This window comes from Amphiprion ocellaris, chromosome 4 (genome assembly GCF_022539595.1).
Source record: "Amphiprion ocellaris isolate individual 3 ecotype Okinawa chromosome 4, ASM2253959v1, whole genome shotgun sequence".
NCBI lineage: Eukaryota > Metazoa > Chordata > Actinopteri > Pomacentridae > Amphiprion > Amphiprion ocellaris.
In genome coordinates, this window is record NC_072769.1 from 18,958,777 (window position 1) to 18,977,203 (window position 18,427).

Below are 18,427 nucleotides of genomic sequence, written 5' to 3' on the forward strand. Positions count from 1 at the left end.
AATGAAAGCAAAATACACATTAGTTTATTGCTATTGGGCATGTAGTTAAACAAGTATGTACATGAAGCTAACGTACAAAAGCAAAGTGCAAAAAAGTCACATTAACCTTTCATCATACATAAACATACATACTTTGACTATTGCCTAAGATTGTATTTCCTTCTTGTTAAAACTGTTGATGTAAACTGCAAATGTTTTACTTTCATATCTATATATTTTGGAAGATTTATTCTGTTGTATCTTTTATTCACTGTCATTTCCACCACCGAATAAAACTGGAATCCAGTTGGAGATGCAGCTGCAAGCCCTCTTGTACCGGCTGCTAAACTGAAAGTGACCTTTTCCTCCCCGTGTTCCTTGCTGAACAATATGAATATGCAGACATTCAGCTGGTGGACACAGGATGGACATATTTGTGCAATTCTAAACTGCAGTGCGTCAAAACAAAATTATTAGAGTAAAGAATACATATGGAGCTATGCTGTAAACAAAAAAGTGTTAATCTTCAGTATTAATCTACAACGTAGAAAATGATACAAATAATCATGTTGTGAATGAAGGTTTCTGTGCTTTTTTTCCTCCAAATTTCCACATGAACAAAATGTGGAAATCATTTTGTCACTGACGTGATTTCCCAAAGCGTCACTTCTGAGGATCCAACAGTGGTTCAAACTCCCACCATTATTTTTTTCAGGCTCTCTCGCAATCAGCTACGTGACCATGTGCAGCATCTCCTCCCTCCCTCCCTCCGCTCGAGCATCACTCCCCTCGTACACGCTGTCCTCAAAACCTCCACCGGGCTTCACCCACGTCGGTCTGTGCACGTCGAGCTCACTGGGAGGAGGTGGGATCTGGCTACTGGTGGTACTGGGCTAGCAGACAACCGAGTGCGACTGTAAGCCCCCTTTTTTGGGGGTGGAAACCACAAACTCCTGCCTCGGTTAGCTGCATTCTTTATCTCGTCGGATCCAGCGAGATTTCCTCCGGGCCGGACTCTGTGATGTGGTCACCCTGCAGCGGGGCTAGATAAAGTGGGGGATTTTGTTGCCACGACAGGCTTCCACCAGTTTGGGTCGACTTTTTTTTTCTTCTTTTTTTGTTGGCACCTCAGTGGGTTGTGTGAAGAAACGCACCGCAGAAGAAGACAACTACTGGCGGTGCTGGAGGAGTCGCTGGTGAGTGGATGTTCCTGTTAACCCCCTAATTGTTAGCCGCTAGCTTTGCGTTTTCTGTTACCTGGACTTGGCAACGAGCACTGATGCTGACACGTTTGAAAACTAGCCCGGTGCCACTTTAACCTGTGAGTTATTGCACGCTGTGAAACAGGCTCAGACAGAGAAATATGCGAGTGTTTCCTGAAATGACCTAACCGCTCTTTAAAAAGACATTTTAACTAGTTAATTCAGCCAACGGTCCGCTCCACGTTAAGCGACGCTATGCCATTTGTAGCTAGTAGCCATTAACGCTGCTAGCTAGCAGCCTACGCCCATTTGTGTCCGTGCTGGATCAAGCAATAAACACGCCAAAAACGCCCCAGCCACGATACAAAGATCCCTGCTGTATGTGGATAATGTTATGTAAAACACTGAACCGCTAACTAAAAGTCTCAATGATGCCCGGTCACCCACACAATCGTTGCTCATTGCAGCAGTGACATGCACAGAAATAAAGCCCACACCTAAAGTCTCCTCACCATTACCCAGTAGTGACCCTCATGAAAACGCATGGTAGTCCTGTGTTTCCGGCAACACTGGCGGCATTGTGTGAGGTGTAACACGCCTGCAACTCAGGGAGCAGTGCAAATATGTTATACTACTTAAACGTGTGTAGGTATGACCTCTGAGGGCAATACAATGGACATCTCTGTGCACACGAGTGAAGAAAAAATGGATTGGTGATGTTATCAAGAAGTTCAAAGATCATTTACTGTCACTTCAAAATCAATAACCCCTCTAACATAAATTATATAACAGTATTGAACCATATTTTTGGTGTGTCTCAGCCATCATGTTGAACTGAGGTTGTCAGAGCCCCTCATAGATTTACATGGCAAAAGTTCAAATTTGTTTTTATTTTCTGTGACTCCTTTAAGACCAATACCATGCCCTGTACGCATGACCGGATATCTAGAATGGAGAGACAAATTGATTAGTAGCATCTGTGAACTTCTCGGGTGCTGTAATAAAATCCTTTGTAAAATGCAAGTAATACCATTTCTGAAGCTTGCAGTCCTAGTTTCTGGTTGTGGAAGCAGCTGTCAAGTTAGAGATGGTATAGATGTCCTGTAATCTTTCAAACATCTGTGGAAGTTATATTTTAAATCACAGCATTGAACAGTCTATGCCATTACCTTTATCTGTCTAATAACAAAAATATTGTGTATGTTGTATGGGCTTGTGATTTTTGGCTAATACAAATGACTTCACATTTACCAGAAGTTCAAATTTGTTAAGCTATTAGACCTCTTAGAAAAATGCCAAGTCTGAGTTGAGTCCTTGTTATGTCCTAAGCGAAGGAAAATTTGATTACTAGCTCCCTCAATTTGCATTCCTCTACAAGCCATTTATGTAAGCAAATTTTATTTACCAGGTACAAAACCTTCAAAACAAAGTTACCACACTGGCCTAGTGTGACACAGAGAGAACAAATGAAAGCTTTCTGTGGCTAAATGGCATCTGCCAGATACACTAACCCCCCATCCCTAAGGCTTAATTTGACATGGCATTGGTGGAACGGACTAGTAGATATCAGAGATGCTTTTCAACGTGAGCATTAGCAATCACACAATCTTGATCTGGAGTGGTTAAACATTGCATTGCACTAAGTGGTACACAAATGTAAATCCCCTATAATAGTATCCACTCAAATACATAAAGCTTATTGCAGCGACCTTCAAGCGCTTATGTTTGTATTCTAACGGGTATTTAGAGGAGTTTCAGGATGCAGAAAATTGCTCAAACTGAAACAGACAACACTTTTGGACAAAGACTGGAAATATCGTGAGTAAAAATTGTGTCAAAGAGGGCAGCAAATAGTCCATAGTATCCTCAGAAAACAGAAAAGTTGGTACTACATTGCTGTTGTAAGACTTTGGAGAAAGAAATAAGAAATATGTAAATCCAAGTATACATAGTAGAACAGTCAGTATGAAGCAAACTGAAATGTACATTGGCATTATAACAACTGGCCAACTGACAAATAGCTGTTGCAAGTTAAGATCTTTCTTTTTTTTATAAGGGAAGACTTGAAGTCCATCTCTTTCTCTTTTTACTTATACAGAGCGGGATGTTTTTTTTCCCCAAGGGATCAGTGGTACCAGTAAAGTGCTGGACTTCATCTGAACTCATTGTTCTTCTAAAGAGCCATTTAAATAGCTGTTCTGATAGTTAGATGGTGTCTGAATGTAAAATTTTGCCCATCTCCTTTTCTTTACACCTTGTATTACCAAATATAAAAACACGTTCCTGTGATTAAGAGGATTATTTATACAGAGATTGTCTTGACAGTAAACAGCTTGTGAACACCCACTTACAAAGCCTGCTACTCAGTGTAGGGAATGCATTTTATGACCGCACGTGTGTTAATACCAGTTGTGTAATTGTCCAGTTAATGAGGAAATTAGCATTACTACACAAAGTGCATGAAACTTCCTTGGCACGGGTCCCTTGAAGGAAATGGTTAACTAGTTAAATTACATATCAGAGTTTTAGTGTTTCTTTAAACACATAGAGCCTGTCTAACACGTTTTCAGTCTGGAAATGCAAGCTTGACTGCTGCAGCACTTGAGATGTGGGTGATGTGGAAGTCTTTCTGCAGTGCCAGCAGTGCTCGAATATAATGAAATTCTAAGTTTATTACCGTGATAATATGATTTCAGAAGCGATCTCTACTAATGTCTTTGTCAGGAAGTACAACTGTATCGTGGCTTGACATTAGATGGCAGGCTAGATGTAGCTGGAAGATGAAATAAGAGAAACATGCAAAGCCAAAGGTTATTTTAATGGCTTATTATATATTCATATGTAGTAAAGCACAGTATAGATAACAACGAATTGTTTGTACTTGGTTTCACTTTTGGTTAATTTAACCTTACTTCTTGCTAAGTAGACTTTTGGATTCATGTTTAATGGAGAGATTACAATCAGTTAAAATCCATGACAAAAGTTAGTGTAAAATCCAATTTGTCTGCATTGTGATGTAATGAAGATGTACATGAATTTCTTGAAGAGTATGTTGTATTCACATTCATTTTCCAACAATCTTAAATCATGAACTGTGTGAATAATGCATATGATCTGCCTCTCAGAAGAGTTGGACACGCCATTAACGGTGCTCTATGGACGCATTTTATTTTGAAAGCCTAGTGGCTGCTAGCAATATAGTCTAGTCATCTCATCTACTCCTCCCTTACCTGCAGTCCGGTCTGGCCAGATTGCTGTTGTTTTGGTCCTCTGTGTCGTTAAGCTGCCTCTCAAGTGAGTCTTTCGGCCTGTGGTTGGAGTCCAAATCCACCGTCTTGGGCTGCAATGGGAGACCTGTGGTGAGCTGGAGGGTTACTCCTACTAGAACCTGCACCAAGTAGAGAACAGGTTCATGTGTTACTACACCAAGCTTGCCAAGCCTGTAGAGAAAGGACACCATAAATTCCACCCATGGAGGAATGGCCAACTACTGTCACCAGCTACGACACAAGACATTGGAGTTGTGGAGTCCATCTGCAGGACTAAAGACTCACTTGAGAGGCAGTTGAATCACTTGGGACCACAACAGCAGCAGCCTGGCAGATTTTTTTGGAAACATAAGATGGCATGGTAAGCAACGAATTGCAGTAGAGCAGACCAACAATTGCACACTGCTAATTCCAACATCATCCAACATCAAATAACAAACCAAGTCCATTGCAAAGATTGCAATATCTGTTTTTTCAAAATGTAATTAACCATTTGATTTGTGTCAAATGAAAGCAAAGAGTCTCGCACAAAGCCTATGCCGTCTTTGAATGCTGGTCAATACGTGACCCATTTTCTTATCTTGAATTGCAGTTAGTGGCTCACTTTTGATGTTGTGTGCCTTTGTTACTCTTTAGTTTTATCCACTAATTATTTAGCTGTTGCTCTTGGACTTAACCTAAAGGCGGTCAGCCAACCCAAACACTAGTTTCTTTGTATTGTATCGCCAATGCTGATAGTGGGGTTCACTAAGGACGCATAAAGTTGGTGTGTGTTACAAAATACACAATAGAATAGTCTGGATTTATTTAGAAGTTTGTGAACTTGACCTGCTTGTTTCATACGGGTTAGGCTATTTGTTTATTTCCTCTGGGTCACAAGCAGATAACCCTAAGAACTGATATGACTTGTACTGTGCTCAGGTTGTTTTCATGTTTCTGCTTGACTTACTCACTCTCACATGACTGCAGGTTTTATTTATAGTCACTGTGACCCTGCACTTTGCAGGCCAAGGGTCCTGTTTTTCTAAAGTAGGTAGTTGTGAAAAGATATTTGACAGAGTAAGGCTCATTAAAATCTGAATATAATCTTTCTCAGTGATAGTCTCTACAAAAGGAAGTTATTTTCATTGAAATATATACCATTATTGAGTTAAAGGGGTGTGTATATGGCTCCTAGGTAAACAAAGTCTACAAAAATAAATTAAGAAAGAGTGGCAAAACAAGAAAAATTTTGACAGCCAAATGTGAATAGTTAATTTGGTGACACAGCACTGAAAGGAGGAAAAACAATCGCTCCAGAAATACGTGGCACTGGATACTGCAAGACAAGAGTGCCATGGGCCAGCTGTGTGTGTCAGTTCTCTCGTGTTTTTGTCAACTTGTGTTACTATCGGAGTCCATGGAGGAATGATGGGCTTCAAGGGGAGAGAAACTGAGAGAGAGAAAATAAGGAGAAGGTTATAGCAAGCTTTTCACTTTTCCTTTCTTAAAGCTGAGTTTAGTTTAATGATTTACCCTCTCATCTTTTCCAGCCTAATCATAGGATTATTAAAAGGTTGCATTACACTCAATTTTAAATCTGAGACTGTACTTACCTATATATGTGTTGTGTAGTTAGCATATGTACAAAACTCGATCAAATTGAGATATGTGTTCTTTCTGATTTTAGATTCTGAATCGAATCGATTCACAAATGCCAAAGATCAGTTTCTGCAATTTTATCACCGAGATTAAGATTCATAAGTGGTTGCATCAGTACTCAGTTTGTGTTTAATCTATTTATTTTTCTGTTCAATGAGAGGAAAGGAGAATTAGATTTATGGATGCTGTTGATTTATTTAGTGTGTGACATCTACTGTGGCCTTGCTGTCAATCTTCCACATGGTTGGTACTGGAAAAACAACCTCCACACAGTAGACTTGTGTGTTAAGCACAGTAAATCAGTATATGCACAGGCAGTTAAGATGCCTTAACCAGGTTACATGTGAGGCTTAAAAAGGCTGTATATATGTCAGAATGCTCCTAAATGTTGGCAGTAGGAAAGCAATGAGTTCCCTATAGCCAGCTATAGGTTCATTTTATATCCATCAACAGCGATAGTATGACTTTCCAAATATAAATATTGAATTGTTTAATCTGATCTGCTTGTTACCTTGACTTGACTCCCCTGGTGGCGTTAATATGGAGTCTTGTTTACAAACAAGCTAACAACAAGCAACAAACATGACAGCCAACTCTGGTGCTCTGAGAAAATGATTCGATCTATGTAGTCTGTTGTGTCTCAAAAGATGTGCCCTTTGGATAACATTGTACTTCCGTTACTTACTTCAGCTACTGACAGAGTATGCTCTCCTTATATCCTCCAACTTAATGCAGTTAACCTACATAAACAACTTTTAAAAATAAGTTACAAAAGCTGCATGCTCTCACACACATTATATATCTTTTCCCCTCGTTAGTTAGACATTGAACCTCATCAAGACAAGGTAGCTTGACCGTAAGTTAGATTTCATTTGCAGCTCAGGATTGAATTGGTGAGACACACAGCATAATACAAAAATATAGTGCCTCTCTTTCTTTTTTTATTTCATCAAGAATACTTTTGACTCAGAAATCAACGGTATATTAATTAATAAATAATATAAACCCTTTTATGAAGTTGGCAAAGACTATCCTGAGTATAATGGCCAGCTGCTGATAGTAGTAGATGGGTAGAAGTTAATTGAAAAGAGTAAGTTGGTTTTGACTATATTTGCAGTGCAGTGTTAGGGCAGAGTTAGTGAGGGACTTAACAACATGCCTCTTACTGCTTGATGATTGTATGTATGGAAATACTAGTCACTGGCTTGATAAACTTAACACTTGGCAAATGTTACAAAAAGGTCAATGGCTTCTTTATTGGTTAACAAGGACACTGAACATTTGTTGCATTAGGAAAGAAACTTAAAAATGAATGCCTCAAAAAATCACAAGCACCATTCACATTATGCCAGGATTTGAAGCATGCTTATTAATATATGAGAACTGGACAAAATAGGATTTGACTTTAGATGTAAATACAGTAATTAGAATTCTATCAGCAGCTGACATTAGCTTGACCCTGTCAGCTCCACTCAAGTCCTGCATTTTCCACATCTCCATAGCTGGAGTTATAGCTACAGCGACCTACTTATTGTAGAACTTGGCTCAACTTTGGAAAAACAAGGGTTTTTAAGAGCATATTTCTGAGCGGTGTTGGCTGCTTTCATACAGTAAGCAACGGGGTGCATGATCATCAATATCATCTTTATTCCTCTCAGGAAAGAATGTAATCTGTGGATTTTCTTCCTGTTTAAGTCAGAGAAAAGGGATTTCAGTGCTTACACTCCCCCACACTTCTAACTGTGAACTGAGTCCAGGGTCTGCATCAGATTTGCCTTATCACACATCTGTTTTCACACGAACGTTGTCATACAACATAATGCACAGCTATATTTTGCTTAATGGTCAGATTTGTGAGCAGCCAACAACCTCTCCCACTCAAACTGCTGAAAATGTGGTGATGAATGTGGACATTTCACTCACACACCCAGCACATTTTGAAGAGCCCCTCGCTCTGCCTCTGAGGCCCTGGTGTTTGTTGCTGCCCTTTGGCATATTAAGTTTCAGATGTGCAAATCTCATGGCCAGCCGTAGCTGCTGGTGGAAATTTCCACTTCTCACTCGGACAGTATCTTGTGAAAATGATGTTATGGACTCATAGAGAGAAACTACTTTATAAAAGCAGGGTTGTTTTTAAAGAGGATTTGGTATTTAATATCAGAAAACACATGATTTTAAATAAAGAGTGATACATGTATGCTGTTTTTGGAGAGGGGTCAAGGACAAGGATACATGTAATTAACTTATTTTGGTTAAGCATTTGGCTCCTTTTTTCCTTGTTGAAGTTTAGTGGCAGTAGCTGGCTGAAATGTCTTGGATATACAATGACTTCAGAGGTCATGTGTCTGTGATGTGTGTACAAATGGGGGTGCCACCTGATTATGAGTTCTAGGGAGGGTGGTGAGTGGAGGAGTGGTGTGTTCATTGTGTTTGGTTAAGCTTTACCGACAGCACACTGTAATATTAATGTGTCATGATGACTGAGCAATTAGAAAGGAAGAGTTCTTTGATCAGATGTTTAAGAATGATCTCATATTGTCAGATGAAAATGTCAAGCTTGCTACACTTGTGTAAGACTATCACTTGTGAGGCTGAATGTTTTAATGATTGTGTAATGATTTTGATAGGTTGGGTTTCATTCCAGCCTGGTTAAATTGCTACTGGCTGTCTGATATGACTCAGTGGGTCTTAAAACATATCGGTTGATATCTGTTTTTGGCATCAAATAGACATCATATTACATTGACCTCTTATGTGGATGCTGTTTTACAGTAATTGCATTGCCTGGGTCAAAATGAAACCTTTTTTTTTTTTTACGCAAATAGGTCATGACTCATTGGCCTCCTGGAAAAGTTTCGATGAAACTGGCCAACTAGAGTGTCATAGTCTTGTTTTGTAAATACTGTGAGGAATTTGTTAAATAGTGGAACTACTAGTGGGAAATGTTTAATACTAAGGCATGTTCTTTGGTTCACTAATTTAGGAAGTGATTTGTTCTTAGAGGAAACTAACAGTTGCCACATATGGGACACAACGGCTCAGTGACTGTTTTATTCTGTGGAAGCTTAACTTGAAATTAAATTCAGTGGAAATTCTTCCAGACCAAATCTGCATCAATGTTGTAATTCAGACTGTTTCTCAATATCAGGCAGCAAATTAACTTACATTCAATATCAGAACTAAAGTATTCACATATACCTAAAGGATGAGTGATTTTTAAGTTTATAGTGTGTTCTATGCACTATTTTTTTCTTGTGCTGATGATGAATAGTTTTCTAGAGAATTGTGCTAATTTATTATTATTATAGGCTTCTTGACGATGCCTTCAACATGCATTTGAAGACACATTTTAAACATTTTGGTTCATTTCTTCATGGTTATATACATTTTTCAGACAAATACGTGTGTTCTCTTTATTTTTTGTTCGTGTATAAGTGTCTGTTATTTACCCTCACAGATATAACCTTGAAAAATTACAAATTGATCTAATAGCTAACTTTCAATTGTGTGAGTATCATACAAACCATAAATATTCAAGAAGTATTAAAAAAATATGTCTTTCTCCTGATACAGCTGTTATGTTGATAGTGATTTAAATATTTGGGATATCATAGATTAATTTTTGTTTTTGCTGCTATTCTCACTGTCCTAGTTGCTACATTTATGGTTATTTTTGTCTTGATTTCAAACTCTACTACTTCTTCTTCACGGTGTTTCATAGCTTGTAAAGTATGCTGCTATCTTTTAATATTGTTCTTCCTTCAGGCTTCATGCATTTAACTGCATGCTGCAGGCATATAACAATAATTTATGCAGATATGCGCAGCCAATGTTCTGAAGAAATGTTACCCATCACAGTAGATGTAGTTAAAAGGAAGTAAATCACTTTTACGACCTCTACGAAACAGACTCAGATGTGAAGATAACTGAGGAATTGTGGTTGACTGTATCACATTTCCCTCTTCATGTTTTATTTTCCAGAAGTTGAAAATGCACATTTTGTATACAGCTACATCATACCTGAGGAAACAGTGCACAGTGATTTCAAAGAGTGATTTGGGCACTCGCAGTCAGTTTAGTACAAATGTGATGTGCTGTACATAGTCTCGTTGCTGGTTATGTAATAGGGTGAGGCCATGTGAAAATCTGAGTGAGGGAGGCAGATGGTGGAAGAAATGGTGGGATGAAGAGAGCAGATGGAAGTCACATCTGCCCTTTCCAACCAGAAGACTCTGTTTGATGCCAAGTCATCATGTTTGCTCTGCTTGTTCTCATAGGATTATCCTTTAGGTGAGTTGTGTTGAGAACAACATCACATGTGGAACTAGTGCACATTGTTAGACAGTAGAGACAGCTCTTTCTGCGGTGCCTCACGGTGCATTCATTTTTTTTTTTGTTTTATATTCAGCGAAGCGAGCCGGTTTGGCTTTTGTCCTGAGTGTGCCCTTCAGTTTCAGAGAGGGAGAGGGGCAACAGTGTATTTTTAGACTCACAGGAAGCTACTTACTAGCAGCATCCAGGAGGGAATTGAGGACTAAGTGCTAAGCCTGGACTGTCTGATGTTAGCAGTCTTTCAAAAATCTGTCGGAAGATTTGTTCACATACGTTAAATATAACAGATAACAAAGAAAACTAAAACCCGCTATCTATTGCAATAGTTGTTGGCTGTTTCAGTGGGAATGGGTGTAGACCGTACACATCTGCTGACCTCTGCTTGAAGGACTAACACATTCTTCCAAGAGATATTCCCTCGTTTGTTTTGCAAAATACTCATGGAGAACACTATCCAGAATCTCCCACTGGTGTTCAGTTGAGTTGTAATTGGGTGTTTCCAGTTACAGCCATCGAGTCAGCATGTATGGACTGTATGGAAGCATTTGCGCTCATTATGTTTCTTTGCTCACTTATTCAGGTTTTCTCTACATTTGTCGCCTGTTTATGTGTCTTTAATGCCTTTGCAGCAGTTACTATATAATAAAAATGAGTTATATTGTTCAGTTTCTGTCAGTATTCTAAGTTGTTATTGGTGAATGTGTTATCCTTTTCCAGTGATGGGTGAGCAGTTCACATTGGCTCATTTCTTAATAGACTCCTGTTTGTTGAGGATGTGACACCCCAAAGGTATTTTTGAGGTATGTGGTTGTTGACTGCAAAAGGGGTTAGATCACTTGATGTACCCGGGACTCCCTCGGTCAGCGAATCTTGATACTGAAGGGGTGTTGCACAGAGTGAAGGACACGGCCTTATGGTGCAGACAACTTTTTACATCTGTCGTTCAGTCTAACCTGTATTTGCAATGACCGACATAACTGCAATGACACGCTACCACATTCCTACCTCTTACCAGCAGATTGACCCACATGGCTGTCCTCTAGATGTCCCTGGAACTGTAAAGATGGATTTATGCCTCTGTGGTGAATGTTGTGGTAATCCTTCTGTAGCTGCATTGCCAACGAGGCCAAATTAGTTTCCTGCACAGGAGTCAACCTGTCAGTTGACATAGTATCAGTACAAGCAGATGGATGTCATAGATGATCAGGCTACTGTGTGCCTGCATATTGCTCTATAGCATGTTTGTGTGTTCAGATAAGCAGGGGGAGGTTGTTGTGGCTCTGTTAAGGAAGAGACATCAAAAGGAGTCAGAGAGTGGAGCGGAGCTTGAGATTGGTATGAAGCCTTTATGAACAGGGTAAAGGAGGGCTAGGATCCAAACAAGTCAGCAGGAGGCAACCCACTGACTGGGCTCTCAAGGACATGTTGTGTCACTTTTTAGAGGCCTGTGTGGCAGATGGGTGCAGACTTTTCTGCTTGTCAGCATGAAGGCACCGCTTGGGTATGTGTATGTTATGTGTGTCTATTCTTTGTTAAAAATAAGACATAATGTGTGTAGTGTCGATAAAAGATGAACACCACCTCCTCTTTTCTAAACAAGCTGGCTTAAACCATTTTTTGTTCACTTTGTTATGTCACTGTATGATTTGTAGGAAATCATTCTAACTATAAAAATTGACAAAAGAGTGCATGAGATTACTTGCTGCTGTAGAGAATGAATGTGAAGCATTTCTAGAGGTTTGATTTAAAAGCATACAGCTCTGAAGTATGTTTGCATTTATATAAGCAGGGGGAGGTGGTCTGGGCTGTGTTTGGAGGGAAAGACGAGGACACAGTAGGGCTTCAGATTGGCATGGAGACTTGCAAGGGCTATCTAAAGGATGCCTTTGCATCAGTTATCAAATCTGATTAAACTGTCAACAAAAGTTGGAGAGTTCAGTTAGCTGGCAAAACAGTGGCTAAATTTACATGTGCTGTTCAAAAATTGTGCTTTGCTATTTTGATGTATGAACAATGAATTATTCACTTTTAGATATGCACAGTGTTCTCATCCACAGCTGCATCTGAGCCAAATATACCGAGACAGAGGGAAGATATTTCACCTTTATCATCTTTATCCAGAATTCTTCCTCTTAAAGGTGTGGCTTTTTTGGTTATAGTTGAGCCTCATTTATTTCACAATAACAAGTTCCATCCACAGTGGGTTGAAATCAAGTTAACAAAAAGTCTAAAATCACGAGTATTTCATTCCTGTGGCTTTTGTCAGCAGTTCTCTCTCTCTCTTCACACAACCTGTTGGAGTTATGAAATTTTTACAGGTGCCCTGTTAACTTTTGTGTTTAGTTCCCTCTCGTCTGCCGTTTTATGAACACAAACTCATCCAACACATCCCTTATCCAAGCTGTTTGTCCCATCGAAAGATTATCGTCCATGGCAGATGCTGTCCTCTGCTACCATGTGTAACTTATATAACATTGCTGTTTTTTAAGACTTTTTAAAAAAAATTTGCAGCAACACATTTCCGTGACGTTTACAGATTCACAGTGAGCTTAATTTACACAAGACAACCTTAAGATATCAACCAAGCTTAATCTGGGTGTTGTGCCCAAGAATAATCTTGGTGACATTCACCCACATTCATTTTTCTCTCCTACTGCATGTGCTCTGTGCAGCCAGAACCTTCTTGGTTTATGATATAAAGCTTAGACCTTATGGCTTTGCAGTTCATTTATAAAGTACATTTTACTGGTAATCATAAAATCTGTGTTGGAAAGAGAACTTCAAGTTCTTTCACACTGTCACCATGTCCTCTGATGTCATGAGCCAGGTGTCTTAGCAGGAACACTGCTATTGCGTAAAGCTAGAGAGAGGTGAGCATGTTTTAAATGGCAACACAGTCCCAAAGGTTTTTATATAGGGGGGGAGGTGAGTGGCTCTTGATTTAGGAACCCAGGCATAGTAATGAGCACCTAAATAGTAGGCGTAGTAACATTATGCAGAGACTTCTTTGAATAAATGTAACTGAGCATTTCACACACGGAGAGGCTCCTGTTATTTAATAGAGAGCTAGTAGAGTCGGGGCTTTTGGGTGAACATGTTTCTGTTGATTCTGAGCATAGGATTGTCGATGGCTCCAGCAAAACCTCCAAAACTTTCCACTAGAGTAGTGGGGAAGAATGAAGCTGTTTGGGAAGGGAAGGGGCACAAGACAAGGATCCAAAAGGAGCAAAAGCTATTCCTGTCCACTCCACCTCCTCTTCTGTGGGCAAAGACATGTCTCGTCATGCCCCTCTGGCATATTGAGTAAGAGCAGTTGACCAAAAGATCTGTTTTAGCTTTCCTTATCTTTTATCAGTTTTCAAAATTAGTACAAACAGATGAATGCCAAAAAGTAATGTGTATAAACATTGTTTTATTACTGTTTAGTAAACATTAAAATGCATTCTTTTCCATGCACCAATGTGTATTTTCAAACCTTTTGTAAAATAATGAAAGTTTAGATAAGCAAACTGCCAGGCAGGACGGTTTTATACTAGTTGTGCAACAATGGTGGTGTGGTCGACATTTAGGAGAGAGGAGATAAAGGGGAAACATGCATTGCTCCATAGCTTACTGTGGCATTTAATGAATTTTCTCAAACATTTTTAGTGCATGTGGGATAAGCACACTCATCCTTAACCAATTAACCACTATTATGACTTGTACACTAGCTATTACAGCAGGTGTGAACCAATTCCTCCTGGTACTATTGAATTCTAATGCAAAATTCTGACAGTTTAAAAACAAAAAGTGTTATTATGTCTCATAAAAGCACCTCTCTGTATAATACACTACAGTTAAGCAGTGCTTCTAAAATGATTTATGGCTGAAATTTTTGATTGGATTATTATTTTTGGCAGGGCTGCCTAGTAAATTGGCAATCCAGCATATATCATAAATGTGTGAACATAAAATTTTGCCATACAGCTTGTTACTGTACACTTGTGATAAACTGTATGATGTTTTTAAAAATTATTTTTTGAAATGCTTCAATGTGCAATGCATTTTGAGCAGGGATTATTTGTTCATATCTGAATATACTTTCTGTATTCAAATACCTATCACATATGCTGTCATTTACAATGTGTTGGTCATTTCTTCTGTCATATATAGAGAGCATATACACAAGCTGTAGTGGTGTTTCTCTTCCTCAAATGCCAGTATAGTCTGTTGTCTGTTAGTCAGCATGACCAATGATCATTTTTTATACAATGAAGTTCAGAAAAATGTGAAAAAATGCCATCAAGTATGTAAGTTCTGCTTTAAGAATATTTCCAACAGAGATTTAGTATCTAGAATGTTTTTAAGACATGCATAGTTTTTTATGACTTCCAAAACCTGCGGGGTTGATAAAGCCTATTTTATCTCAAGAAGTTAAGATAAAAATAAACCAAAAGTGAAACCAAAAACACAGGGGCATATTCCTGTAACGGTAAAGGCTACTGTGTGGAGAGAACCCTGTTTCAAAGTGGAACTAAATTACCCTTAGTTTGAGTTTTATTTTAAGTCTTTTATGATTGTTTCATTATTAGTTTTTCAGGGTGTGGTTTGTGTTAAAGTCGATACTGTGTGTCATTTCTCTCTCTCCATCCAGAATATCCATGAGCTCCGATTTCCCACACTACAGTTTCAGGATGCCAAATATAGGGTTCCAGAACCTTCCCCTTAACATCTACATTGTGGTGTTTGGGACAGCCATCTTTGTCTTCATCCTCAGCCTCCTCTTCTGCTGCTACTTAATAAGGTAAGAGCCTTTGCACCTTACCTTTTCTTTAGAATAGGATTAGATTTTTTTTATTGTGTGTGTGTGTGTGTGTGTGTGTGTGTGTGTGTGTGTGTGTGTGTGTGTGTGTGTGTAGTTGCTTTGCCAGGTGGGTTTGTGGCTAAAAAAGTGTGCTACAGAGCTTTATTTGGCCTTTATTATGGGGTGCAAAAGACCATTAATGTGGCTACAACACAACACTGGCTATAAATTTTTCTGGACAGCAAATTTCATACATTGTTACTCAATTCCTATGCATTCGACCAACAAATTCGAAATATAATTTATAATTGACATAAGGTTTGTTTGAAAAAGATTTTGGGAAGCCAATCTTTGAAGACAATGAACAAGATTTATCCGTTATGACAAGCAAACTATCAACATCACTACCTATCTGAGATTTACAAATTAGAATGAGAAGTGAATGTTAGTACTAGACTGTCATTATGCAGCTGTCCTGATAACACATCCTTCAGGTCTGTTTGGCTCATGATTATTTGTTCAGAAGTGCCCTCTTACAATTTGGCTGTGACTTCATCCATATTTGTGCACAGAGGGGACACGTTAAGGTAGTGATGTTTGATAATGTAAGGACTTAAGGTGAATTTATAGCTAGTGATTTGAAAAAGTAGAAACACTGCAACGAAGGTTCGTTCTAAACATATCTGCACCCTGAATTAGTTACCTATCTATGCAAAACAGCTACATGATAATAACCATGTACTTTATAACCAACAAACTGTATGCACTTGTTACAATTGCTTTTAAACTGAGGCTGAATGAGAAGACTATCTTTTTCTTCCTGCTAGAAATGTGTGTTTTTAAATTTGCCTTTCTTATTGACAAATGGGCAAAATGTTTCAACAGCACAGTTTGGAGAAGGTATTGCTCATAATACAATTGGCAACTTCATCATTTGATTACCGGTAGATGAGAGAAATAGCAGTAATCTGCTCAGATCCAAAGTTGCATATCTGCTTTATTATGATCATGGCACTTGGCGTCAAAATCTTAATAATACCCATCCTTACTTGCCAGTCTTTCTTTTGCCCCTCTTTATAGCCCCACTGGTCTAATCAAACTGCCCTGGCTGCTGTTGCTGCAGGGGTTTTTCCCCTTGGCAGCAGCAAGTTTAGCAGAATTAATGCCCAACATTTTTTTTTAATCTAAGAGAGTGAGAAGCAGCAGTTTCCCCAAAAATGACTTTATGACTTTGATGCAGTACCATGGTTCAACACTGAAAATCAAGTTTGCCAGGTTTAGTTCCTAAAGGCAAAAAAGAGCAATTTTGCTCCATAAAAGGCTTCTAAAGATGCAGTCTCCCAAAGGATTAGCCCAAAATTAGTGTGATTAGTTGGATGCGCTGTCATGCAGGATGAATATCGCATTCTGAAATTTAATTCATATGTCAGTGTCACATGGAAAATTTGATGGAAAAATGGCATATTTAAGACATTTTATGTTGGGGACACAGCTCATTTACACCTTGAATGCCACCGTAAAGGGACAGTCCAGTGGTTTCTGTTCTATAAAGTGTCATGGCTGTTGTTTTCATGGACAGAGGAATAAAGAAACCAAAGAAGCGGCATGTTAACGTTAACATGTTACATTCCAACATAGACAAACATGTACACATATTGTGACACAAGGCAGACTCTCACAGGCACACTCAACCATCTCTCTCAGTGAGTCTCCAGTCTACACACACACCCATGTGAATTACACAGTGTAGTATGCACAAAAAATGAACATATGTTGAGTTCTTGTCAATCAGGAAAAGCACTACAGGTTCATGGATGTGCAAAGTGAAGAAATGCAGCAAATAACCAGGAACAGTCAACAAGTTAGTCATCACTGTAGTGGATAACAACCATGCGTAGTGAAATTATATGCTGCAAGCTACATAAAACCATTCTCAAGCCTTTAATGATAGATACTTTACATTTGTAGTTGCCACTGACTGCAGTGAAATTATGATAAAGATAGATTTAGGATAATACTCACAGTGGACACCTGTTTCTCCTAGTTAAGTAAGTTATTATCCTCGCCAAGTTTTGGATTGTACTTTAGCACCACTGAGAAACCCCCTTCAGTCACCCATGACCCATTCACCCTTGTTCCTGCCCTTGGGAGTCTCTGCACCTTTACCTGCTGACCTCTTTCAAAATGTCAGTTTCTCTCCTAGACTGTGCTGCTTGTTTTACAGATCCCTCTCACTCTGCTGCGAGAGGTTAAGGTTACTTGTAATGGAGGTAAATCTTACAAACCTATGATTTTCTCCTATCTCTCTTGCTCTTTTTTTCTTCCCTACTTCTACACATTTATTCTCCCTCTCAGTACCTAGAATCTTGCTTTTTCTGTTCTCTCACAGTTCGCCAACTTGTTTTGTAACTTAAACTTGGGTTGTATCTGTCTGTACTCTCCTTCTAACTTGGAGTTGTGCAAACTTTGTGTAGTGTCTGAACGACCTGCAGTCATGTTCTTAATGTGTGATCCAATGTATTTTGGGCGATGTGGTGATTTAATATTTTACCTTCAGTTCAGTGTAAGTCTTGAGGCTCAAAGCCTTTTAAGAATGATACCTGTCAGTATCTAACTTTGCTTATTTCTGCTTTACTAAGAAAAATAAATATTTAACACATTTCAGGGAAAGTATTGTTTTTGGAGATATTTCACTTATTGTAATGGGTTAAGCTAGTTAATATTTGTTCTGTCAGTAGCTTCATGTTTGTTTGGGGTGAAGTATGCCTGAGTCAGGACTGAAGTAGAGCATACACAACCCAAACATTTTTCTCTCATTGATGTCCACTGCTCTTCCTTTGTTTAACTGTCTCTTTATGAGATATATCATTTATAAAATCTAGGCCTAGTATGCATGTCAAATTATGATATGGTTTATTTTATGATAGTGTTTTTTAAACATTTATTTCTTACAACAGTTATTTGCTAAAATTGACTGGTGCATAAGTATTAGCCTACGTAAAGCAATTACAAACATGTTTATCATTTTTCTTTACCTTTCCAGAATGTATGGCTAGTTTATCTGTGTTGTATAGTGGAAAAAGGTCTCTTATTAATCAAAAAGATGTTTTGTCTTTACGTCTCCCCAGGTTACGGCACCAGGCACACAAAGAGCTATATGCATACAAACAAGTAAGAACCCACACACACTAACTACAGCTCTGAAGTTTAAATTTTATATA

At 38.7% G+C, this 18,427-nt stretch overlaps 1 protein-coding gene across 5 annotated transcripts in view; it reads left to right on the forward strand.

Moving 5' to 3' along the window:
- Positions 1 to 760: 760 nt before the first annotated feature.
- The window catches only part of rnf24 (ring finger protein 24), a 37,057-nt gene continuing 19,390 nt past the window's right edge, over positions 761 to 18,427 (forward strand). Inside the window, exons 1-3 of one of the 5 annotated variants that reach the window (XM_023268083.3) lie at positions 761 to 1,175; positions 15,057 to 15,206; positions 18,335 to 18,377. In XM_023268083.3, the coding sequence (XP_023123851.1) occupies positions 15,064 to 15,206; positions 18,335 to 18,377 (186 nt within the window). In that variant the 5' untranslated portion in view covers positions 761 to 1,175; positions 15,057 to 15,063. Of the gene's footprint in view, positions 1,176 to 1,224; positions 4,812 to 4,831; positions 10,382 to 10,416; positions 11,925 to 11,953; positions 12,562 to 15,056; positions 15,207 to 18,334; positions 18,378 to 18,427 lie in introns of those variants that run through there. The other 4 variants (XM_023268084.3, XM_035947175.2, XM_035947176.2 and 1 more) reach the window with 4 other exon arrangements.